Source organism: Perca fluviatilis, chromosome 21, assembly GCF_010015445.1.
Source record: "Perca fluviatilis chromosome 21, GENO_Pfluv_1.0, whole genome shotgun sequence".
NCBI classification, from domain to species: Eukaryota; Metazoa; Chordata; class Actinopteri; order Perciformes; family Percidae; genus Perca; species Perca fluviatilis.
In genome coordinates this window covers 10,757,050-10,782,532 of record NC_053132.1, presented here as the reverse complement: position 1 = coordinate 10,782,532, position 25,483 = coordinate 10,757,050, and the positions used below count along the sequence as shown (strand labels likewise).

General features: G+C 38.7%; 1 protein-coding gene across 1 annotated transcript in view; it reads left to right on the top strand.

Annotated features, from left to right (window-relative positions):
* The window catches only part of prkcea (protein kinase C, epsilon a), a 41,910-nt gene that overhangs the window by 14,435 nt on the left and 1,992 nt on the right, over window positions 1–25,483 (top strand). Inside the window, exons 2-14 of the mRNA XM_039787813.1 lie at window positions 8,629–8,692; window positions 13,829–13,994; window positions 14,092–14,126; window positions 15,037–15,125; window positions 15,432–15,561; window positions 16,692–16,834; window positions 17,813–17,915; window positions 18,518–18,717; window positions 19,834–20,007; window positions 20,108–20,262; window positions 20,687–20,825; window positions 22,885–23,073; window positions 24,502–24,648. Of these exons, the coding sequence (XP_039643747.1) occupies window positions 8,629–8,692; window positions 13,829–13,994; window positions 14,092–14,126; window positions 15,037–15,125; window positions 15,432–15,561; window positions 16,692–16,834; window positions 17,813–17,915; window positions 18,518–18,717; window positions 19,834–20,007; window positions 20,108–20,262; window positions 20,687–20,825; window positions 22,885–23,073; window positions 24,502–24,648 (1,734 nt within the window). The remainder of the gene's footprint in view (window positions 1–8,628; window positions 8,693–13,828; window positions 13,995–14,091; window positions 14,127–15,036; window positions 15,126–15,431; window positions 15,562–16,691; window positions 16,835–17,812; window positions 17,916–18,517; window positions 18,718–19,833; window positions 20,008–20,107; window positions 20,263–20,686; window positions 20,826–22,884; window positions 23,074–24,501; window positions 24,649–25,483) is intronic.

The following is a 25,483-nucleotide window of genomic DNA, read 5'->3' as shown; positions in this document are numbered from 1 at the left end:
CAGCATGGGCCTCCTGTGTGTGTGTGTGTGTGTGTGTGTGTGTGTGTGTGTGTGTGTGTGTGTGTGTGTGTGTGTGTGTGTGTGTGTGTGTGTGTGTGTGTGTGTGTGTGTGTGTGTGTGTGTGTAAGGGCAAACACACACACACAAACAAACACACGTTATTGTGTGAATGCGGTCGAGCTCTCTCAAAGCCGAAAATTTGTTGTTTGACAGATGGATGTGGGAGGCTGTCACTGAGACTAAACGCTCCTGAGAGAGCTGTCTGGTTGGACAGAGATAGCGAGCTAGATGGACAGAGAGTGGGAGGGGGTTAGCACAGAATGCAAGCTTTGAGTGCCCTGTCTGCTTGGTTGAGTGCTTCTCTGTGCTGCTGCATATGGTGTGTGTGTGTGTGTGTGTGTGTGTGTGTGTGTGTGTGTGTGTGTGTGTGTGTGTGTGTGTGTGTGTGTGTGTGTGTGTGTGTGTGTGTGTGTGTGTGTGTGTGTGTGTGTGTGTGTGTGTGTGTTTTCATTCATTCTGTCTGTTTTCATTCTGTCAGAAGTGTTCGTCTGTGTGGTGATGGGACGAATACAAGATAGTTAAGCTTCTATGTGTGTTTAACGCTAACCTCCCTCCGAAGTCCATTTTAAAATCCCCAGACACAGACACTCAGCTTCCTGTGTGTGTGTGTGAGAGAGAGACACAGAGGGTTTGTAAAGTTCTCCGTCTCCCTGGCTGTATCAGTGTCCTAATTGGACTAACAAGATTAATGAGACGAACTAGATTCTCCAGCTCTCTCTCCTCCCAGCTTTTGTTCTCGGGGCGGGGGAACTCAGTGCATGTGTGTGTCTGTACACAGCAGGTTTAATCCAAGTCACGTTACAGTTCATTTAACAGGGGTGGTGATGTGGATCAAATCTTCTATCATTGTATATGTCATTATATTAGTGCTGAAACTATTAGTCAATTAATCCATTAGTCTGTTGATAGAAAATAAAACAACACATTTTGAGGATCAGTTAATGGTTCAAACCACTTATCAGGCAAAGATTGTCTCAGTTTTAAGTAGTTGTAAATTAAATATCTTTTGGTCTTTGGGCATTGGAAAATTATGACACGCCTTTTCACCATGGTTTGACATTTAATAGATATTTCATGATTTTGTACATTTTCTGGAAATGCCATTGAGACACTATTTATTCATGAAAATCAATCAATTAAAATATCAATTTTGAGCTTATCAGGTAAAATGTTTACATGACAAATCAAGGTTCTTCATCATATTAATGCTAAATCCAATATTAATTCACAATGTTGCATACAACAGCCCAATACAACCACTGATATTTAAAGCTGCATTGATTAAGTTTTTGTTCACTTGTGTAGGGTAGGGTTTAGTACCATTCACATTTAAACCGGTACCGGTACCTGGAATTCAGTACCAGTACCCAACGGTACAAAATTTCTCTCTCTCTGTAACTACAAAAATTTACTAAAAACAGACTAAGAATCTCACATACTATTTTTATCGTACTAAATAGCATGTTGGTAAGGAATTTTAGACGTCACTGTTGGCCAACGCTGGTAAACTTGCTAAACTAACATCAAGTATTGTCACATTGCCCAACCCTGAACAGAAATTATTTGAGTTTTGAAATACCGTGTGATTAAACTTATTGGCGCGCCTGTGGTTAGGTCCGGTAAAACCCACAGTCGACTTGATTACATCAAAATGCCCGAGGGTTGTTCATTCAAAATACTACATGTGTATTAGTGTTTGTTTTATCCGGAATTACCTGCTGAAGGGTTGGGTTTATGTAATGACATGGCAGTTCAAATAGAGACAGGTGAGCTTAAAATCACAGAAAGAGAGACGGTAAGTTGACTCTAGTAGAGCTTACTCACGGCAGTCATTTTGACTTGTTGTCAGAGCAGGAAAAGCACAGGTGTAACTATTAACATTGACAATGGTGCTGTGAAGCCAGAATATATAATGCTAAGGTCCTGGAACCATCTCAACTAGAGGAAAGCAATTTATTTATCCATTATTAATGTTATATACCTTTTTTTTCCCACAGAGGACATTTTTATATAAACACAGGTTTCCATTTAGATGTCCCAAGTATAAAGCCCAGCTATTGTGAATGCTGGCTCGCTGGCTTGACTTACCGAGACACCTAAATGGAGGAGACTATCATTAATGGTTTTAGCTACACCTGTGCTTTTTCTGCTATAAGTTACCAGTGTAAAGTTGACGTGAACCACAATATTTATGTCTAAAGCTGCCCACATATGATCCATGGTAAAACCGAGATGTAGGGCGCAGAGCAGATAGGCAAAGTGCATCGCTTCTGGAATTGATTGCGTCTTGAAAGGTCAGCAGCAATTCTGAACGGTGTGTGATGCCAAGGTTAGTGCCCCAGCTAGTTGGGCTGCACCGCTCTCCCCATAGAAAAACAATGGAACGGCCAGCGCAGAGCCGCATTTGATCATGTGTAGGCAGCTTAATTAGTTTCTAATGAACTGCTAAGTAAGTATTTGCCTTCTCATAGAGTGTTTTCCAACTACCAAGTCATGTAATCCACCTTCTTGTGGACAAAGAATCTCTAGGTAAAGGTTAAAGGGTCAGTTCACCCAAATCACAAAAAACACTTTTCCACTCCACTATTTTTGGAACACTATTGTGGAGCTATTATCTTCCAAATATGCAAAATAATGCAACTGTCCACTGTAAAGTGTGACCCATATACATCCATTCTGTTACAAGCTACAGCATTTTACAAGCTTGCACAAAAAAAAAATCAAACACTGCAACCATAGAAACGTCTGTTGCTAGGATACAAAGTATCAGTAAACACTGTAGTAGAATGGTAACCATAGACATATCTGCATTGCTAACATTAGATATTTGAAAAATAAGGATTTCTTTCTTTTAACATTTGTGAATACACTTTTACATTCTCAGGTATCCAGTTAATCTCAATTAATTTCTGTGATTATACCATACTTAATACATGTTCTATTGTACTATAATGCAGTGGTTCTCAATTGCTTTCACATCAAGGACCTCAAACTGACACAAATTAGACCACCAAATTTATCCCAGAGTTCCCCACTTGATGGTGATGGCACAGTGGATATGATACATGCCTTTGGTGTGGGAGATCTGGGTTCAATTCCCACTGTGATACATTAACCAATGTGTCCCTGAGCAAGACACTTAACCCCTAGTTGCTCCAGAGGTGTGCAACCTCTGATATACATTAGCAATTGTAAGTCGCTTTGGATAAAAGCGTCAGCTAAATGACATGTAATGTAATGTAATATCTATGACTTGATAGGATTTTTGCTTTTAGATGTTTTATTACAGAAAGTTTATGAAACCTGTGATCAAAATAAGCATACATTCAGTCTTTGAGAGCACTGCTATAATCCATCAGGTCAACCACTGCCTCTTAGTAATCAATGCTACGCTGGCTATGGGAAGTGTTTTAGATTGTTTTAATCTCATTTTGGTCCCCCTCTGAGCAAATTTGCTCAAGTATACCAATCATTCAATTGCAGTTAACCACTTCAATAATATAAATAAGCCTGTGATTAATCTACAAAGTATGTTACATCGGTAAAATAATGTACTGTGTCATGGGTTTTAATTGTTTTACCATTACATGGTGGTGTAAATTCCAAGTTTATTTTAGATTTATTTTGGCATGATATTGAATACTGGCATGGTCTAATTCATATTCAAAACCCCAAATCTGTGTAGTAGTGTTTCTTATTGATTTGGATAGAAAACAGAGCTTGAAGGCACCTCACAGCGCAAGTGGCCAGTAACTGGCCATGTGAGAACAATGCAGCTTTTGGCTGGCATGCCACCCCAGGATCCCGAGCACTATATCAATGATGGCGCTGTCCATTTGCTCCACTCTGTTCCAAATCATTCTGAGTCCATCTTTCGGCTGAAATCCTCACTGAGATGCACCGTTATGCAAGAGGTTACGTTTGGGGATTAGCACATCATTTTCAAGGGTAGACATCAAGAATCCAATAGCGTTTATAGGTCACAAATTCCATGCAGTTGTTATGTGTTATACATGCAAAAAAAGGATGATACTGCACATATGCTCATATGCGCTACATTCTCTGTGTTTTTATTGTATGTTGCTTCACATAGATTCCTTGATATATTGATTTTATTGTGTTGTAATTTAACATCAACCTGCCAAAGGGACTAAATATGTAAAATGGCCAAAGGCTATAATCTTGCATATTTATAAAAATGTTCATCAATATTCACTGTTCCTATTTTAAATAAATATATCGGCTGCAACTAATGATTATTTTCATTATTTTTTTCCGATTAATTGTTTAGTCTATGAAATGTAAAAAAAAATCTAAACTTCAGCGCTCAAGGTAATGTTTTAAAGATTTTTTTTTGTTCAATCAAAAGTCCAAAATTTAAAGATATTAAGTGTACAATAATATATGACAAAGGAAGGCAGCAAATCCTTTGGTATTGCTTTTGACAATCATATTATTATGAAAATAGTTGCAGATTATTGTTCTTTCAACAGATCAATCAACCGATCGTTTCAGATTTACTTGACATTAATGACACCATAAAATTATGCAAAGCTGATCTAATAATACCTTATTTGTGAAGCATGTTTTCTAAAACAAGTGACAGTGTTTTTACAGTGCTTTAGAATATACATAACCCCCCAAAAATGCACAGATCAGAGTGAAATAAAGATTAAACCAATGAAATTATGCATCTTCTTTCTTAAAGTGCTCATATTATGCTCATTTTCAGGTTCATAATTGTATTTAGAGGTTATATCAGAATAGGTTTACATATTTTAATTTAAAAAAAACGCTATATTTTTGTTGTACTGCACATTGCTGCAGCTCCTCTTTTCACCCTTTATGTTGAGCTCTCTGTTTTAGCTACAGACTGAGACATCTCACGTCTGTTCCTATCTTTGTTGGGAGTCGCACATGCGCAGTAGCTAGGTGAGGACTACTACCCAGTCAGAAGCAGAGTATGAGGGTGTGCCACGCTTGCAGCTAGGCGAGCATTATAACCTGTGTTACAAAGTGACGCACATTCGTCACAGAAGTAAAGGCTGGACTACAACAGAGCTGTTTGGCGCAGTTTGTGAACAGTGTTTTCTGTTGGAGATGGTAAGTCCCTTTGGGGTGGACTTTGGGCTTTTTCACTTTGTAAACCTATAACGTGCACAAAAAAATATAGCACAATAAAGGAAATGGAAAAAGCCAAAAAGAATAATATGACCACTTTAATAGTGGTTGCTAGGGCTGTCATAAATCATGACATTTTAGTTGAAGATTAATTGTCATACAAATAATTATGATTCATGATTTTATTGGATTTTTCTGTCCATTTCTAATGTCACACAGCAGTGCTGTTGTGTTTGGCTTTGCAACTAGTTCCAAATCCATGTTGTTAATTCCAATGGCTGTTCATTGAAATTATGTGATTATTGGCAAAAGAGTGTGAGTTCATCTTTAAATAGTTTACTGAAACAATGTTTTACCTCTTGCTCTGCTGCACTTAGATATATTTTAAAAAGCCTGTTCTAAAACTGCTGTGTAGGCCGACCTAATGTAACGAAAGTCTGGTTCAAGACAGTTAATTAATGTAGAAGGAGGCCTGATTTTATTTAACAAAAAATAATATGCAACATGGAAACACCTGTGTTAACTGTTCCTACTTCACCGTCCAGACCCTGAAGTTAGAAGGCAAAATACATGAACTTTACTTAGGTCTTGAGGAGCTACAGTGTGTTTGTCTCTCGACCACACACTCGCTACACTCGCACTACGCACTGCGCTATTCTTTAAATCAGATCTATAACAGGGGGTCCGGGAAACCTAGGGGGTCCTCAGACTCATTGCAGGGGGCCCTCAAAATTATTGTTAAGTTTTTTTCAAAAATTAAAAAGACCTAAAATAAATCCAACATATTATTAGCAAATATACGTATATCTCCACTGATGAAAAGCATACTGGTCTATAGGTAAGTTAGTCACTAAGGTAGCCATCCACAGATACAGTTCATCCTGAGGATTTACTATACCACATGTATATGTTTAACATTAAAACATGATTTATAAAATCATGCCAACAATTATTAGGCTATTTTAATAGCTTATGCAAAAAAGGTATGTATAAAGGCTTTAGGCCTCCCTGCATGTTATTGTAGTGTAATGTGCAACTTAATGTTATACAATATATGTAGTAGGGGGTCCATGTTCTGTCTCTCTTTTACCTAAGGGGTCCTTGGCTTAAAAAATGTTGAGACCCCTGCTTTAAATGACCCACGCTAATCTTATAACACCATATTTCCATCCAAACATTGTTGGGTGAATTCTCTAATTAGAAAAGCTGGATGGAAGTGACAGCTTTGAATCAGTCATTGATATTTCAAGGGACCTACAGTATAACAAGTATCCAATCAAACACTGACAAAACATCTTTGCTACTTATCTTCAAATTTGTGTAATTTCTAAACACATCGTAATTATTCTTCACCTGCAGATGTTTTTTTTCCAATTGTGTATTCATGTTATTCCTCTGATAACAGCTGTAATTTAGGTGCTTATGACCGAAGTGTCATGTTCTGCTGCATATCTCAATACTGTAGTTTCTTCTCTACGTGATTGTGTGCCTTTGCTGCTGTATCTACATGAGATGTATGCAGTGTGTCTGATATTAGTTTCTGTGCGATCTTTGTGTCTCATGTTCAGCAATGCATGGACGTGTGTTTGTGTGTGTGTGTGTGTGTGTGTGTGTGTGTGTGTGTGTGTGTTTGTGTGTGTGTGTGTGTGTGTGTGTGTGTGTGTGTGTGTGTGTGTTTCTGTGTGTGTGTCTGGCTGTTGCATAACAGGATCTGCTGCTGTCCCAGAGCTTAACTAAGGATTTAAACCTCTCTTTCTCACTCTCTCTTCTTGTGTTGTCTGTCTCTCTAGCGCTCTCTTTTGCACTCTCTTTAATCTCCGTACTTGTGTATTGAAGAGGGGTGAGGTCATTATTTGTAGAATAAGTCTTGTGTGTACGATGTGCAGATTGTATATTTTCTTATCTGGTAATGTATGAGTAGCAAAATGTATTTTTGTTCTGCGTGCATATGAAGATCCCAGAATAAATTAGCCTCCATTTTGATGACACCTGCTCAAACACACATAACTCATTGTGACAGGTAATTCATTATGTTTGCTAAGAATTATCTTTAAACACAAAACCTTAATGATTAATCAAATAAATAAGAAAATATGCTGATTTAATCAGCTTTCATTTATTTTTGTTTTTTATAATTTATGCCATGTATATATAGGATGAATGGATAATAACACAGGTACTTCCTCTTTAGGTTATCCTCCAACAACTAGTCTGTGTTTTGGCAACTCTTAACATCCCTGTGAGAGTCTGTTGACACAGAGAGGACTGGGCTCACTGGTGATCTAAAAATAAGAAGTTTGGCTGAGACTCCACAAGCATTACTTTGTCCAACATGCAATGCTGCAAATTTTGGCTGCAAACTCTTCACAGCACAAGAACATTTTGTAAAGAAAGCTGATTTGACACTGTTGAGGACATTATTTTTTTTTTATATTTAGTATTTTTAAATGTATTATACAACGCTATACCTTTTTTATTACAGCTGTGGTTAATATTAACGTAATACTCACTATGATACTATTCAGAAAGTTAATGTTATACTTTATTAATCTCTATATGAAAATGATCTTCTCTTGCAAACACTGGGTGGTCAATGTTATCTATCCTGGAGCAGGAAGGAGAAATGGGACTGTTAATTGCAACATACACTAGATGGGTGGATGATTACATTATAGTTTACCTGCAATTATGAATTAAACTGTGGCTTCATCAGTTAGATTGACTTAATCATATTCGACTTTTAAAATGTAACATCTGGAAGTTGTAATAGATTCTCTACTTTAGGTAATACAGTTGAGCCGTGACTTTCTTTCCTCTTTGGTGTCTCTGTTGTTTTTATTATTTGACAGGCAGGATTGACCACATTTCCTGTGTATTCTTTTGACCAACAGACCACCCCACAATCCCAGGTCCCTCACTATGTACCAGTGGTTGAAATGGGCCAGCATTGGGCTGCAATCAAAATGCGATCCGATCGACCAGACCACATTCTCAACTTTAACACTTTCTGCTTTGTCAAGCAAGCCTTGCAAAAAGCTAGAGACGACCCCTTCATCTGCAAAAGATAAATTGTACCTGATTTAAACATTGAGATTGGATTCCAAGGGCAGATTCAAGAATGCTTATAAACCCCAGGTGTAAAATGCCCTGTTATAGGAATTCTTTATCCAGGTAACATATCAGATATGGTAATACCAGGAGTAAATGGGGTCTACAGTGATGATGTTGAGGATAGAAATTGAAATAGTAATAAAGATGCTGACGTTAATGCTGATAATGATGCGATGGATGGGGAGGAGTGTAATTGTAGTGAAGATAATGAGCTCTTCCATGTGCGCTGGTGTGTTTGTTTGTGCTGGAGGAAAGCCCCACTGCTGCACTCACTGTTCAGCCATGTTATTTCTCACTGATTTACTTTCTGTTTCTCTCTTTCTTTGTCTGTTGCAGATTGACTTGGAGCCAGAGGGGAAGGTGTACGTGGTCATTGATCTGTCCGGATCATCCACTGAAGGTAAAACCACCACATCACACTACTACTACACACTGAGAAATATTTGCATTGATTTGGAGTCGTGTTTTTGAGCACCTGACAAAAGTAAGTCCAATATTCACTCCTCTTTTTATCTCTGGTTTGGTTTTCCTCCCAACTCCTGAGGAACATATCTGTCTCTTTATTCGCCACACTTTCTGCCAGTTTATCAAAGCTTTATTGACGAGTGCAGCTTTGACCAATTCCATTGTGGCATACATAATAAAACCCAACTATCTTAAATAGATTGCTCCGATATTGCCTAAAACGCTGGTATCGGTATCGGGAAGTACTGGAGTTTATGCACCGATCCGATACAACGTAATAAAGCCCTAACGAAAATCTATATTAAAGTAGTTTATTTGTGTTCTTTTTCCGTTATAACTGACTGTCAAACTGCATAGTAAAAGAAAGTCTTGGGGCGTTCATTGTTCATGTTTCACAAAGAGTTTAACCTGAGCCAGGCCGACAACAAAGATAGAAATAATATCACATCCATACAGGGATAGTAGTATACAGCTGTTAAAACATAATAAAATATATGACACAATGGTATTGGATCAGTACTCGGTATTGGCCGATAACGCAAGTTCAGGTATCGGAATCGGTAAGGAGGAAGCAAAAAATGGTATCCGGCCATCTCTAATCTTAAACATGAAATGTGTTATTGATTATACCTATCATTTTTCTCTGTCATGAAAGTTGCAGGAGATGCATGACAAATGGAAGTGTTATGAGTGGCCAAAGCTATCTGAATATTAAATAATAAGATATATATATGTCCTTTTATCATTTCAAGCCTTGTATAATTCTTTATTCCTATAATATCCTATAAGGACTTATTTGGAAGGGTTTTGTTGCTTTACGATGCGCTTATAGCAACTACAAGTCATTATTATATTAACAATATATCAAATGACGATGTGAAGACATTGTTAAAGGAGTCGCTTGTAGTGATGAACATACAGAGTATTATCACCTGAATCTGTAAAGTTCCCCTCAGCTTTACAGAGCTCAATAATGACTTTGAGTAAGTAAGTTTAATGAGTTTGTTGTTTAGCTATCTGACCCACAACTTTACTGCTCTCATAGTAATGTTTTTTGGCTGCAGCATGCAGCTGTTTTCAGTGAAAAAGCTCTAAAAACCCACTGACTGTACACTACCTGCTCTTTACCAAACAGCACACAGTTAGACACTACATGGTAAACAAAGTGGAGCATTTAGCAGCTAAAGAGACAGATATTTACCTCAGGAGTAAGTATAGACCAAAAACAGACTTAAAGGAACACGCCGACTTATTGGGAATTTAGCTTATTCACCGTGACCCCCAGAGTAAGACAAGTCGATACATACCCTTCTCATCTCCGTGCGTGCTGTAACGCTGTCTGACGGCTCCAGCATTAGCTTAGCCCAGCACAGATCCTGCAGGTAACTGGTTCCAACTAGCTTACTGCTCCGAATTGTGACAAAATAACGCCAACATGTTCCTATTTACACGTTGTGATTTGTAGAGTCACAGCGTGTACAAAAAACAACGTAACATGAGACACAGCCATCATCTATCCGTAAACAAACCGGGAACTATATTCTCAGACAGGCTTGCTGCGAGCATATCACTCCGCCCAAGACTCTATAAATCACAATATGTAAATAGGAACATGTTGGCGTTATTTTGTCACTTATTCAGAGCAGTAGGATTACTGGAACCATTCACCTGCCTGTTCTGTTATGGGCTGATGCCGCTGGAGCCGTCAGACAGCTTTACAGCACGCACGGAGATGAGAAGGGTATGTATCGACTTGTCTTACTCCGGGGGTTACCGTGAATAAACTAAATTCCCAATAAGTCGGCGTGTTCCTTTTAAAGGAGATTAAAAATCGGACACAACACGACTCCAAAATATTGATAATGTTTCTCTGTAACTGCTGGATGTAAATAAGCAACTGTTTGCTAACATGTTCGCCATATCAACTTAAAAGTTGATGATATGTCAATGTTGTGTTCACAACTTGTGTCTTCTGCGATTGGACAAAACATCTGAATTATTGCAGGTTTAACCTAACATAATGTACACACATCCTCTGCAATCACTGCTACTTGGCTGCATTGAAACTTGAGGCCATCGAGTGCAATGGAAAGATTACTTCCTGTTTTCCTAGAAAGTTACTTAACAGATTTAATAGAACTTTCTCCTCCTCACTCTTCTTCTCCATTTCCTTCTCCTCTATTTGTTTGTATTCATTAAACATGGAAAGATCCAGAATATCTCTCTCAGTTAGCCTTTTCCGCACACATACACTTACTGACTCACATGATGTCTGATAAGAGGGATTTTCACCTGCACCTGTGTATCTTCACACCTGGTTATAAATAGGAACTGTTCTCTGCCTTCCAGTAAAAGTATGCTTGTGTGTGTGTGTGTGTGTGTGTGTGTGTGTGTGTGTGTGTGTGTGTGTGTGTGTGTGTGTGTGTGTGTGTGTGTGTGTGTGTGTGTGTGTTTTTTTTTGTTTTTTTTTTTTTTTTTTGTGTGTGTGTGTGTGTGTGTACTGTAGTTTCTCTGTAGACAGATAAAGAGCGCAGTAGAGAGTGAAGAGAGAGGGAGTAGATTCTTAAAATAGTAGGTGAGATTGAGCTACGGATTACACACACACACACACACACACACACACACACGCACACTTAGGCGTCAGTTTCTTGCCCTCCTCATCGATGATTGGACACTCTGTGGTGACCTCACGACCCACTCAACGCCCACTCTTGAACTTCCACCCTGAGCTCAGCTGGCAAGAGTGCTCGTCATGTTAATGTATGCTGATAAAACAAATGGGGTGTGTTTTTTTTTTTTTTTTTTTTTTTGTGTGTGTGTGTGTGTGGGGGGGGGGGTGGGTGTGTGTGTGTGTGTGTGTGTGTGTGTGTGTGTGTGTGTGTGTGTGTGTGTGTGTGTGTGTGTGTGTGTGTGCTAATAGGAGGGATGGAGAGATGGATGGTGAGAACTAGCGGAAGAGGTGGTATTTTTAGCAGATTTCTTTCTTTTTTTTCGCCTGGTGCAATCTGTTCTCTGCAGTTTCAGAGCCTGGATGGAGTTGTTCCTCTCCTCTTTTCTCCTTTCCTCTTCCTTATACATCTGTTGTTCTCAGGAAGCACATGAAAACAATAATCTGACCTAATCTGACCATCTGCAGTCTCTCCCTCTCGGTTTCTTCATCCTTTTCTGTTCCCTTTAAATATTTTATTCTCAAAGCTTAAAAGATAACATTCATGAGTGACCAGAGTTATGTTTTTGTTTTTTAAAGAAACAGCTTCTTATTGTCCAATGCAATATCTTCATTTATCCAAATTAATTACCTTTTAAGCACTGTATGGAAATTAATTATATAGATTTAGGGCAGAATTTTGATTCATACAAATTGGCATGTAATAATAATAATAATTATAATAATAGTATATTATAATATATAATAATGTATAATGGTAATAATGATAGTGATAACTAATAATGAAAATAAAAATAAGATGTACAAATAAAAATGATAATAATAATTTGCTTATATGGAACTTTTCAAAAAAAAGTTCACAACGTTCTTACAGAAAAAACAGAAAATACACAAAATAAATACAGTGTAATTAAGAAATAGAAAACAAATGAAAAATTAGGAGGGAATAATAAATAAAAACTAGTTAAAAGCCAGTTTATGAAATGTCTCTTTAAAAGAGTAAGAATAAAGTTAGTAATTGTACCAGAATCATTAGCAATAGGCCCATCAGTGTTCAGCTTATCTATTGTTTTGAGTTTGGCATGTTGTTTCCTAAGCCTAAATAAATGTGACGAGTTCATCTCACCCTCCTCTGTCCACCTCCTCTTCCTCGACAGGATTAAGGATTAATGGATCTGCTTCAGATTTATAAATGTCATCTAATTTTATTTTGCATATCGCTAATTCTGTCATCTTCAGGAAAACGTGGATGTAATTTCTGAAGTCACTCTTTCTTCAGTTCTTACACAACCTCTTGTTCATTTGAGGAACCACTTCATCTTCCTTCGTTGCACCTTATTTTGTTGTTCGTCTTCAGAAAATGTTGGGTTTTCTAGTTTTATTTATCTGTTTTTGTACACAAATATATTTACAATCATCGACTAAAGAAGCAGATGGATTAGTGCCAAGGTTGTATTTTTATTCATTTGTATGTCATATTTGTTTATATCACCATCTGTATTTCAGCTTTTCCTCTTCTCTGTCTGCTGTCTCTTCTGTCTGTCCGTATGTGTGTGTTTGTTGGACGGCCATCTCCCAGTTGGTCCTTTAGCTGAACCAGAGTACGTCTGTCTCCACGACGATCACTCTTAACTGTTGTTATGCCTCATCATCACCCCTCCTTGTCAGCATGCCCGTGTGTGTGTTTCCAGGACAGATGGATGATGTATTATGTAAAACAAAGTGATCCCAGTAATGGCCTGTTAAGCTGTCTCTCCCCTCTCACCAGCACCACCATCACACACACAGAAACACACTCCTACACACACACACAGAGAGAGTCCCTAGACAGCCTGTCTGTAATCGAACTCAGCAGTAACCACATCTATAACGCAGCCCAGGAGAGAGATGGAGGGAGTGTGAAAGAAAGGCAAACTAGGACAGGAGCGCAGAGAGAAGGAGTGTGTGTGGGAGTGAGAGTGGAGGTGGTTCTCTTGTCTTAAGGTTACCCTCGGAAAGCATTTATCTTTCCGGGGAGATGCAGAGAGGAAGGGAATGGCTGGTTGGATGGTGCTCGCTGAGGAGGAGTATTTTAATATGCTGTCCTTCGTTTTAGTGCCCACACATGAAAGTATAAATAGCATGCACACGTACGTATGCATAGGCCTCTGGTAGGTTTAAGGTGTTTGTGAGGAAGAGGGAGGGAGGTGGGGAAAAGGAAGATGAGAGGCCGTTGAATGATTAAACATCTCGAGCAACATGATGCAAATGATCCTTATTTGTACAAACCTCTCAGGAAGGAAAATCAATGGGTGTTAAGAAAGCATCACTGTGATGTGTGTGAATATAAACTCAGGAACACAGAAAAAAATTCTCTTTGTGGTTTATTTTTAGTTGATTATCTTGTGTGTGCTCTCTCGACAGCCACGGGGACCAATGAGAATGAGGAGCGGGTGTTTCGAGAGAGAATCGGTCCTCGCCGGCGACAGGGCGCCGTCCGAAGACGCGTCCATCAAGTCAATGGACACAAGTTCATGGCCACCTACCTGAGACAACCAACCTACTGCTCACATTGCAGAGATTTTATCTGGTAGGAAAAAAAAACACACATAAACACATATCGGTCTGACCTGCTGTTATATTTCATTAAACCAACCTGGCTGACTCGTATGTGTGTGATCTGATAGGGGCGTGCTGGGGAAGCAGGGATACCAGTGTCAGGGTGAGTACTTTTCTCTCTGGCGGATTCCAATTTCTCAAGTAACGCTGCACACCATTTATTATTTAAGCATGAGAACACAAGAGGGATTACATGTTGCTGAATGACAGCTGTGATTTGGTCTCAAGCAACCTTCACCCAGAGCCACAGATGACCTGCATTACACAGAGACAACATCCACTTTTAAAAAAATGTTTTTTTCATTTTCTTGCCATGCTTTTCTTTAGTGGATGAAAATTCAGCTGGAAGTCAAAGTGTTACTTAACTCATTAGTTGAGGTACTTAATTGCTGCCCAGCAGAAGCTCACAAGAAATTACAAATATATATATATATATATATCACTAATCATATTGTAGCCATCCTTGCTGGGTATTGTAAAACATTTAGCATTGAAAGCAATCCCGATTTTACTAAATCTTCTGATATTAATGTTTTGTCTGGAGTGTAGATTATCAATCCAATACCAGCAATCTTTTTTTATACATCACTGTGTAGCACAAATTGCAGCATCTACTGTAATGTGTATGAGAGGCTGCAGCTCCACAACTTTCTTTTTAGGCTTTTGTAGATTTTAATTATATAATTTAAAAAGGTTGAGGTTGCAATGTTACATTTTTAAATCGACTTTTAATGTGGGTCAGTCACATTCAGCCCGTACCCAACTCTTTTAATGAGGTCAGTATTGGCACGGATATTAAATCAGTGTATCAAATCGATTCATCACTAGGTGCAACAGTGTCACATCAGAATCGCTGGAGAATTGAACTTTTATTGTTCCTGGTCCATCTTATCCGCAGGATATCATCAGTAATAACATCATATATTGCTATTCATATTCTACCGGCCAAACTAATCGTCATGTAAACTTTATTTGACAAAACATTGGTGAAAACCTAATGTTGATGCTTTCAGTGTGTACGTGTGTCGTCCACAAGCGCTGCCATGAGCTCATCATCACCAAGTGTGCCGGGATGAAGAAGCAGGAGGACACACCTGAGGAGGTACATGCAAACATCCATGTTGGTAAAAATGAAAAGCTCAGAAAATGTATTATTTGTTAATAAAGAGTTCATTACATGTCATACACATATTTAGACATGAACACGCATGCAGTTAATCACGTAGGAAAAACTGAATACTCGCCATTCAGGCCTTTCCTGAATAAATCTGTTTTACTTGAGGTAACATGCGTACACTTTGTACTGCCACTTGATCCACATGCATTATTCCTCCGATAATGCAACAGCGACTTCTTTGTAACGTACGTGTGTGTGTGTGTGTGCGTGTGTGTGTGTCTCCCTCCATAGGTGGGTTCACAGCGGTTCAGTGTTAACATGCCCCATAAATTCAGTATCCACAACTACAAGGTCCCCACGTTCTGTGACCACTGTGGCTCCCTGCTGTGGGGCCTCATGAGGCAGGGCCTGCAGTGCAAAGGTGAGTTCATGCAAAGGGGAATTAACAGCATCAATGCAAATGGGATGCATATAGAGGTGCTCGTGTTTTCTAACCTCCTTGGAGCCTACATTTATTTAAAGTCAAAGACTGTAAATAAAAAATATAAATGTTTTAATAAACGTAATTCATTTTTATACAAAGCACTTTGAGGCACAATAAAGTGTAACATTCCATTTTCATTACAGTTTGATAATAAATACCAACACACACATTTGTATCTTTGCCGAGGAGGATATGTTTTTCATCCTGCTTGTTTCTTACTTAGTAGGATCAAAAACTGGCGAACAGATTTAAAAGCCATTTAAGTGTTAGGGGCATGAGCCAAACAAAATGTGAATACTTTTGAGAAAATAAGTGCACAAAGTCCCCCATGTGTATCCCATGAATATTTGTCTGGGTGTATAGACATTTTCTTTAATTCATTAAGATTTGCTGATTATAGGAACCTGCAGCCTCTTAAATGTGAGCTTTTTTCCTATTTAAAATGTAATATTTCTGAGTTGTGGACAAACAAGCAATTTGGAGATGCCACCTTGACTTCAGAACGTGTAATAGGCATTTTTTATTTATTTTATTTATAAAGCATGTTTCATACACAGGTAGGTTCAAGGTGCTATACAGAGTAGTTAAAACAACACAATACAAGAGTGGAAAAGTTAAAACAAAACAATTAAAAGTTAAAACAACACAATTTAAAAGTGCAAAAGGGATAATCTATAGAGCTACAGTGTATCGAAATTAAAAAAAGAGTAAAGGATTTAAAAAAAATAATAATAATAATACAATGACAATAAGGTATTTGGCTTTAGAAACAATTAGCTAAAAGCACAACATGGTTTTTAGGCTGGATTTAAGAACTGCAATGGTTGGGGCATTCCTAAGACCATGAGGCAGTTGGTTCCAGCGCTGTGCTGCGTAATGACGAAGAGCCACTTCTCCTCTTTTAGATTTTGCCCTAGGCACCACTAGCCGCCCACTCAGCTGTGATGTAAGAGGTCTCGCAGGGTTATATTTGATTAATCGATAAACGGAAAAAAAAAAACATTTCATAAAAAAAGCCTTCCTGGGTTTAACCTGAACCATTTTCATTTGTTTTTGTTGTTATGCAGTGTGTAAGATGAATGTGCACAGACGGTGTGAGACCAATGTAGCTCCTAACTGCGGTGTGGACGCCCGAGGAATCGCAAAGGTCTTGTCTGATTTGGGAGTCACGCCGGACAAGATCTGCAACACCGCACAGCGCAGGAGGAAGGTACGAGGGATCAGTCATTCTCACAAATAGGGACATTTCCTCATCACTATCACTATTAAGGTTTTATTTGAACATTGGAAAAATACAAGCAGGAAACACAGAACTGCGCCTGTCGAATTTGATTCTGCAGTTCAAACCATCAATTTGACTATTCAGAGGGGGATTGGGTTCTTTTCATTGCTTTGTAAAGGCAAAAAAAACAGACTTTGAAAATACAGCCCTCCTCCTGCAGCTCTCCCCTCTCTGTCCTCAGCCCCTCCCTCTCCACAGGCATATGCACATGCTTCATACAGTAACTTTTACAAGTACCAGTCATTCATTTTAATTCATGTGAGGCTGATCCCGTTATATAGTGGCAATTCTACAAGAATTACCGTACTGTAACGCCCTTTTAAGTTGACATGCTGTGCTTCGAGGTCATAGTTACATAAACTTGAATTAGTTGCAGCAGTTAGCAGAAAGCTAACTGTAGCCAACTATTAGCAACATTTCTCCATCTCTAAAACCTTTGCCGATATTGCAATAGCAACTTTTTCTGCAAGATTATCCGCCTGTCTTTCACCGCCTGAAGGGACGTGCAGGCGCATCTGCATTTGTAGAACAGCCAATAGGACTGCTCTCTCGCTTAAATGACCTGTGATTGGCCAAAGCCCCGCTAGACTTTTTTTAAAGCCTGAAAACAGAGCCAAGAGGGGGTGCAGAAGTCTATGGTAAAGGTTATAATGGAATTTCTGCCTAATTACGCCAAAAAAAAAACTACCCGAGCTTAAATCGTGACAGATACAAATCATATTTTACACGGTATGATTTTAAACTATTATAGCCTGCTCAAGGTTTTTTTATTCTGTGTATTTCTGTGGCTCTCAACGCTTCAACTGAGAAACTGATCTTCCACTCCCTGACTCATGATTCAAGTAAACGATTTTAAGAGTGCAGCCCAAAGGAACGATCGTGTTGTCTCTCTCACTCTCTCTCCAGTTGACTCCAGGGCTGGACCCTCCCCAGTCTCCTCCTGAGCTCTCCCAGACTGAGGAGAACAGCTTCAGCCAGCCATCTGTCCCCACCTCCCCCTCACAGCAGGGTAAGGGTAACACTGAACACAGCACTCACACCATCAAAAAACACAGATTTTACAACAGGCAGACATTTCAAAGCACTTTGAGATGCGTGCTAAGCAGCGTGCAGTTTAAATGTATTAATTTTACTAGTACAAGGTAGTATTTCCCTTTCAGTAATAATATTGTTTCTCCTTTTAAGAAATAAGTAGTTGAATGTGTTATTATCCTTGCATATATAAGACCTAAACTCGCATTATCTAACCGCCCACCACCATTTGGTTGTCACAGTTAGTCATCGTCCTCTCACGCTTTACAAGCTGAGAAATAAAAGTTAACTTTTTTTTATGGAAAGATTCCCATTTTTGTTTTTATGGAGCCAAATGTTAAAGAACAATAACACCGGCCACTGCTGCTATTTAATCACCCTTGTCAGAGATACTGTAACTGAGTCATCTCATGTTTCAAAAAAGGATGTGATCATCAATTTTGAAAGTGTATTGAAAAGTAATCATTAACAAATAATGAGCAACATTTCTAAAAAAAATTAAAAAAAAAAAAGACAGGAAAAAAGGCAGTCGGCCTGTTTTCACTGATGTCTAATCTGCTTTTCCGCTGACACCCACAGACTTGGCACAGTTAGATCGCCTGCAGGACGTGCTGTCACTCGACCAGCAGGGACCCCAACACTCCTCCTCTTCCTCCTCCTCCACCACCTCCTCTTCATCCTCGTCCTCCTCGGCAGGCAAGGAGAACGGACAGATCCTGAGGAGGAGCCTCAAGGACTTCAACTTTATCAAGGTTCTCGGCAAAGGCAGCTTCGGCAAGGTGCGGCGACACAGAGGAGGCGTTTGTGGGGGATGCTTGTTTGTTTGCTGCGCATTATTTTCATAATTGAAAGAGTTTTTGTTTTGTTCTTCATGGTTGCCATTATTAAGAGATGTCAGGGATATAAGGGACCACAATAGAACAATACACATGTCAATTATATTGTATGGAGGCAGCTGTTTTTTTTAGACATTTCATTTGACTACGTACCATACCAAACAGTAAACCAAACTTTTTCCTGTTCTTAATTGAAAAATCTGTCTGACATGCAGTTATGGATAGTATTAAAACTGCACTAATCATCAGTGTTCTTATATTCACAGCTGCTCAAATGACTAAGAGACAGAGAAGTTATCAATTGACTCTGCAATCTTTTCGCATCTTTCAGCTCATTGTTGTGATTTTATGCTCGCAAATGGTGTTTCGGTTTTCTCTGACTGCTCTCATTAGGGGCCGAGCAGCCTGTATTCTTCTTCTTCTTCTTCTTCTTCTTCTTCTTCTTCTTCTTCTTCTTCTTCCTAATAAATCCATGTTCCTATGCACAAAAACTCACCAAACTTTGCACATAAGTCCAGTCCTATGCTAAACTTAATCAGCCTGATTTATGTGATAATTATCCATGAGTTAAAAGCTCAACGGTCACAATGCCACGTCTTACATGTTGTTCATACATTGTTCATATTACATAGCCATATTTATTTTGCTCTTATAACACTGCAATATATTTCTTGTCCTGATTATGCACCACCTGTCTATACTTGAATATCACATTGCACTTTTCTGCTTTTTTGCACTTCTGATTGGACGCAAACTACATTTTGTTGTCTTGTACTCTGCACAATGACAATAAAGTTGAATCTAATGTTATACAAAATCAACCATTGTGCTTTGAACACCTTCCCTGTAAGTTAAAAATGACCCGACCATCGCTGTCCAAATCAACATATTCAGATGTCTTGTTCTGTCTGATCAACAGTCTAAAACCACACCACTTTTAGTTCAATAGTTTTTTTCACAACACATTTTTCACTCTGCAGATTTTACAATGATTTTGTAATGCTGAATTCATACATGACAGTAATTTCCTCTTTTATCTGTCTTTTATCTGTAATCAAGGTGATGTTGGCGGAGCTGAAGGGGACAGAGGAGGTTTACGCTGTCAAAGTTTTAAAGAAGGACGTGATCCTGCAGGACGACGACGTGGACTGCACCATGACCGAGAAGCGCATCCTGGCGCTTGCTCGCCGACACCCCTACCTCACCCAGCTCTACTGCTGCTTCCAGACACGGGTCGGAGCACCAGACAGCAATAGATGTTCTTTTGTTCTAATGTTCTATAGATGATCTGTTTCTTTATCTCAAATGTCTTTCTCTCTGTTTCTCTCTGCAGGACCGTTTGTTTTTTGTAATGGAATATGTGAATGGAGGAGACCTGATGTTCCAGATTCAGCGATCCAGAAAGTTTGACGAGGCTCGCTCTCGTTTCTACGCTGCTGAGGTCACCTCAGCCCTCATGTTCCTGCATCGCAACGGAGTCATCTACAGGTAAACACCCGCTTATTTGTATGGTTTTCAGCCAGGGAAACCCTGAAATGATTCAAGGAAACTCTAAATCTAGAAATATCTAATATGTTCTTCAAAATATTCTATCTTGGTTTATAGTTGAATTCTGATTGACAAGTCCAGAGAATATGACTAATTATTTGAAGAACTCAAGGACTATTAGGGGATTTCACAAATGGTTATCTTACCAGGAACATACCAGAAAGTGCATCATCATGACAACATGTTTCACACATATTGTGTGAATATATATTCCACACTAATTGCATTACGTGGTGATTCTCACTTTTTTTTTTTTACATCACAAGCTCCCTTCTTGCAGGGAGTCCAACTGTTATGGAAACCCGATGGTGCTAATTCTGTCTGTCTGTCTGTCTGTCTGTCTGTGTTTGTGTTTTTCTCTCAGGGATCTGAAGCTGGATAACATCCTGTTGGATGCAGAGGGACACTGTAAGCTGGCAGACTTCGGCATGTGCAAAGAGGGCATCAAGAACGGAGTGACCACCACCACCTTCTGTGGCACGCCTGACTACATCGCCCCTGAGGTGAGCTGAGCCGTCCACAGGACGTTCTGCACTGTGCTATATTTTCCCTTAGTTTTACTGTTGATTAGATATGGAGCTAAGTATGTTTACTCAAGTGCTATACTTAAAGTTAGGGGTGTCCCCGACTAAGAATTTACGAAGTTGAATCAGATTTGTCCAGTCTTGCAAATCGTCGACTGACCAATGGCGTGATCCTCGTTTCATAACTGAATGAAATGATCCATAATACATGTCATTTCTATGTTACAAACTGTCAGCTGGTGGAAATGGCAGAGTTTTGGACGGAGGCTCAACAAGCACCTGCGAACACGGTAATGCGGTCGAGCGAGATAGAGAGTGACTGAAGAGAGCGAGCGTCATTACAACAAAGCTGTGAATCGCATAAATGAAACGTTTTCACCATTTCATCACTAGAAATGTAGCTGTAGCAAGTATCTCACTATCAATAACGTTATCCACATTCATATTTTAAGACGCTACAAATTATATTCAGGTACAAAAAAGCCTGAAAGCGGGAAGATAGAACCAAGAGTTGTTCCTGTGACACACCGTCTCGTCTCATTGGTGTGAACTGGCAGGTTTCAGAACGTTGCAGACCGGTGCGTTGCAAGTAGTCGCAAGTTTCAACTCCTTGAGTCGAATCAGGCTCTTTCCATCGAAGCACTGAATATTTGACTATTCTGGGTCACCCCTACTTGAAGTGCAGTTTTATTTTACTGTTAGAGCTGCAACTTAAAATTCATGGATGATTTTAGACCCTTTTTAAATTTCATCCCATTTTTTTATCAATTTTGGTACTTCAAGTGAGAGTTTGCAAACGTGTCTGTTAGTGACAGAGGACAAACGATAACAGGTCCAAAGGGCATGAAACAGGTTTAATATCCTGTGTCGCTGTAGCCAATTGTATGCACCCGTTACCCCGTCAAGGAAAGGGTTAACAGAAAGGTAGTGTTGGCCAATCGGAGGAGGTTGTGGGAGACTCCCGCCTTTGGCTGTGTCTCTATCTGATCTGTCAGAGGGAGAGCAGGAGACGGTTGTGAAGTTTAACGTTGGTAGTCCCCAGAGAGAAGAGAAGAAGTTGGTAATTTCATGGCGCAGATTAGAACCCAAATTGATACATCAGCAACTAAAATTGCTGAATGTTAGAACATTGTGTCAAATTGGTCGTTATTACTGTGAGTTATAAAGTGTCAGGTTTAGTTCCATCATAGTGTTAACAGTGTCAAAAAACGTTAGCTGATGTTGTTGTTCTGTAGCTAGCTCAGAGATTATCGGCTAATGAAATTACTGATTTAGTAGGGTGGGGGGGTTAACACTTTTACAGGCACTGTATCTGTGTCATGTTCTCATCAGGGGCTGAGACCCCCTAATGTTCTGATCCTAGAATTGCCCCTGTTACAATTATTTACATTATCGACTAATGGGTTAATCATTTGGTCCATAAAATGTCAGAAAATAGTAAAAAATTAAGATATTAAAATAATAGATTATACACCAAAACATATTCAGTTTTATCTTATAGAACACTTAGTTACCTTAAAACCAGTAACTTTTCCTATTTGAGGAACTGGAACCAGATAATGTAGGGCATTTTTGATTTAAAAATCATCAATTAATAGATTCATTATTTTTGTTATAGATTTAAGTTTTTATACATGTGATGATTGTGCACATTTTACTGCAAACCTTTCTTCGGTTTCAGTAATCAAAATGTTTAATGCATCCTGATGTTGTTCCTTAATAATTTCAGTTCTTCTGCCATTACATGTTTTATTTTGCCCTTAAAGGAATCTGTGAATAGTCTTTTGTTTTAAGCTACCAAACGGTGATAAAAAGTTAAAATGCCAGCTTAGAGTTTTTGATTTCTTGTGCACATACACTGTAGTTAACAGTTGTTTACTATTAAGATGTGGGGAAAAAGGGTGACATATTCCTTGTTGGTCATCAGTGAAATGTGGACTGGGAGTCTGTAGAGTTTTATAATCAAATCTTCTACTGTGTTGCAGTATTTTGTATTTCCTGTTCTCCATGTTGAACCGTGTCATGTTGTTGGAATTAGATCCTGCAGGAGCTGGAGTACGGAGCCTCCGTGGACTGGTGGGCCTTGGGGGTGCTGATGTATGAGATGATGGCCGGACAGCCTCCGTTCGAAGCTGATAACGAAGACGACTTGTTTGAGTCGATTCTCCATGACGATGTCCTCTACCCCGTGTGGCTCAGCAAAGAAGCTGTTTCTATCCTTAGAGCGGTACGTGTCATCTCTCCACCATGAGACACAACTTTAATATTTTCTCTATTTGATTATTAATAAGAGATTAAAGAGCGATGACATTCTCTTCAAGAGTGCATATTCTGTTCTTCAGCAGGCATTCAAAGGCATCCATGTCAAAATGAAGAATTGTTTAATTTTTAATCATTTAATTTAGTAGATTTTGTCCCAATCAAATCATGTACTGTATGAAAGTGGGCTGTACTTTTAAGACTTTTCATTTTTTTTAAATCAACATAATCTTTATGTGAGAAGGTTTAGACAAAACCTTTATCATATATGTGTGTGGTTTGGAGGTCAGAAGAAGTAACAAAATGGACTGAATTTGGTTGAACATTTTTGGTCATCTTGGTTACTTAAAGCCTTAGTTTGTGACTCGAGTGTAATGGTAATACGTGAGTATATACTCGAGTCAAAGAGCTAAACATCTCATTTTCTGAAAAATAAATTCCTGGCAATTTGAAAAAACTCAGGAGGTTGTTCAACATTTACCTCTCTTCTCTTCTGAAGGTATTTCTAGAATCATTAAAGACTCTTCTTAAGATCTTTTTTATGATGCATCAATTTTATGCAGATGATCAAAAGAGTTTTTGAGGATTCTTGAAATACCTTCAAAACGTATTGAGTATTTCTTTTTCGGAAAATAGGATGCTTGCACCTTTGACTTGAATCTAATGTTAACACGCGAGAGGCAATAACTGGAGCTAGGTTGCATATAACTTTTGTTTCAACAATATTTAAAGGGCTAGTTTTTAACATCGAAATACAGTTGTTTAAATGCTATTGGAACAACGCTTATATGTAACCTATAAGCTCACATTTCAGCCAGATGTAGCCAGATGTTTAGATGTCCTTTCACCTTCAAATCACTGTGCACCATTATGAAGTGGATGGCTATGACCTCTAAAACTTTACTTTGAAAAGATTTCATTTCATGCAAAAATATTTCACTCAAGATTTTCAGGCGTTCATCTTTGTCCTGTTATCTTGTTGTTGCACAAGTTGTTGGATCATTCATCATTCTATCCTCAGCTGCACACAAACAAATGAAACTCATTCACAGTGCACTTAACGCAGAGGTGTTACAATTCTATTTGCTCTGATACAGAGAAGAATAAAAAAAAACGTCAGTCAGAGAGTTTCAAGTAATAATGCAATCATAAAACCACAACGATCACAAAGTGCTCCTACAATACCGAACAGACAACGTAACAAACGAGACAGCTTTCAGTCACAGTTAATAACACCAGCACTCTGCTGACCTGTTCCATCACTCTGCCACTACGCCTCTTTGTTTGTACCATAGAGCCATTAATGCCTCCGGTCTATTATTAGCACTGAAATGCTTTTTGCTGAACCCCTCGTTCTGCTTCTGTCCTCGTCACTTTATGGATTTATTGTGTGTAGTTCATGACCAAGAACCCGGCCAAGCGTCTGGGCTGCGTGGTGAGCCAGGGCTGTGAGGAGGCCATCAAGACCCATGCCTTCTTCAGAGAGATCGACTGGGTCCTGCTGGAGCAGCGAAAAGTCAAACCACCCTTTAAACCGCGGATTGTAAGAAGCATACACAGCACACACATACACAAGCACACACTAATGTTTTATTACCTCTAAATCTGTGAACTGTGACGATCTATTAGTTTTCATTTACGTGTAGATGCATGTATCCTCATTTAAGGCTATTTATTTAGTTTTTTACGAACTTTTAGTAAAACAAAAGTTGTTGTGTCCTGTTGCAAGAACACCTGGTAAAACGAGGTCCTCTTGTGGCAAAAACAGCTCACAAAACCTTTACAGTGATGGAAGACAGAGGGGGGAAAAAAAGCTAATTAGTCACTACTCATGTAGCAGTTAGTTATATAGCCTGACTTTGAATCATACATTTGCTCTTTTTAGGCTGTATTTGATTTTAGTAAAATTAATGTATGGTTGCTTTGTGTAAAGACAAAATTAAACCCTGATGCATTCAGGAAATGTGTTAAATATTTTGTTAAATATTGAAAATATATTATATATATATAAAAACATATTTACATTCCTCAAATTGTTTTGTTATCGTATCAGGTATTACTGTAGGTTTTGCCACGGCTATTGAAATATTTTAAACAACAATACACAACTTAATGTCTGAGGAAGTAGCAAAGTACAACATTACAATATTTCACAAAAAAATGCAAAAGCAAAGATAACAAGAAAGTCTCCAAAAAAAATTATTTAAAGTAAATAAAGATGAATAATTAAATACTTCAGTGTAGTCAAAATGCATTTTTCCATACTGTTAGTCATCTTATGACCCCTGATATTTATCTCACAAACCCCTGAATGCGGTGCCCATCCCCATGTTGGGAACCACTGTTGTAGAATTAGTTGCCTTACATGTAGGTAACAA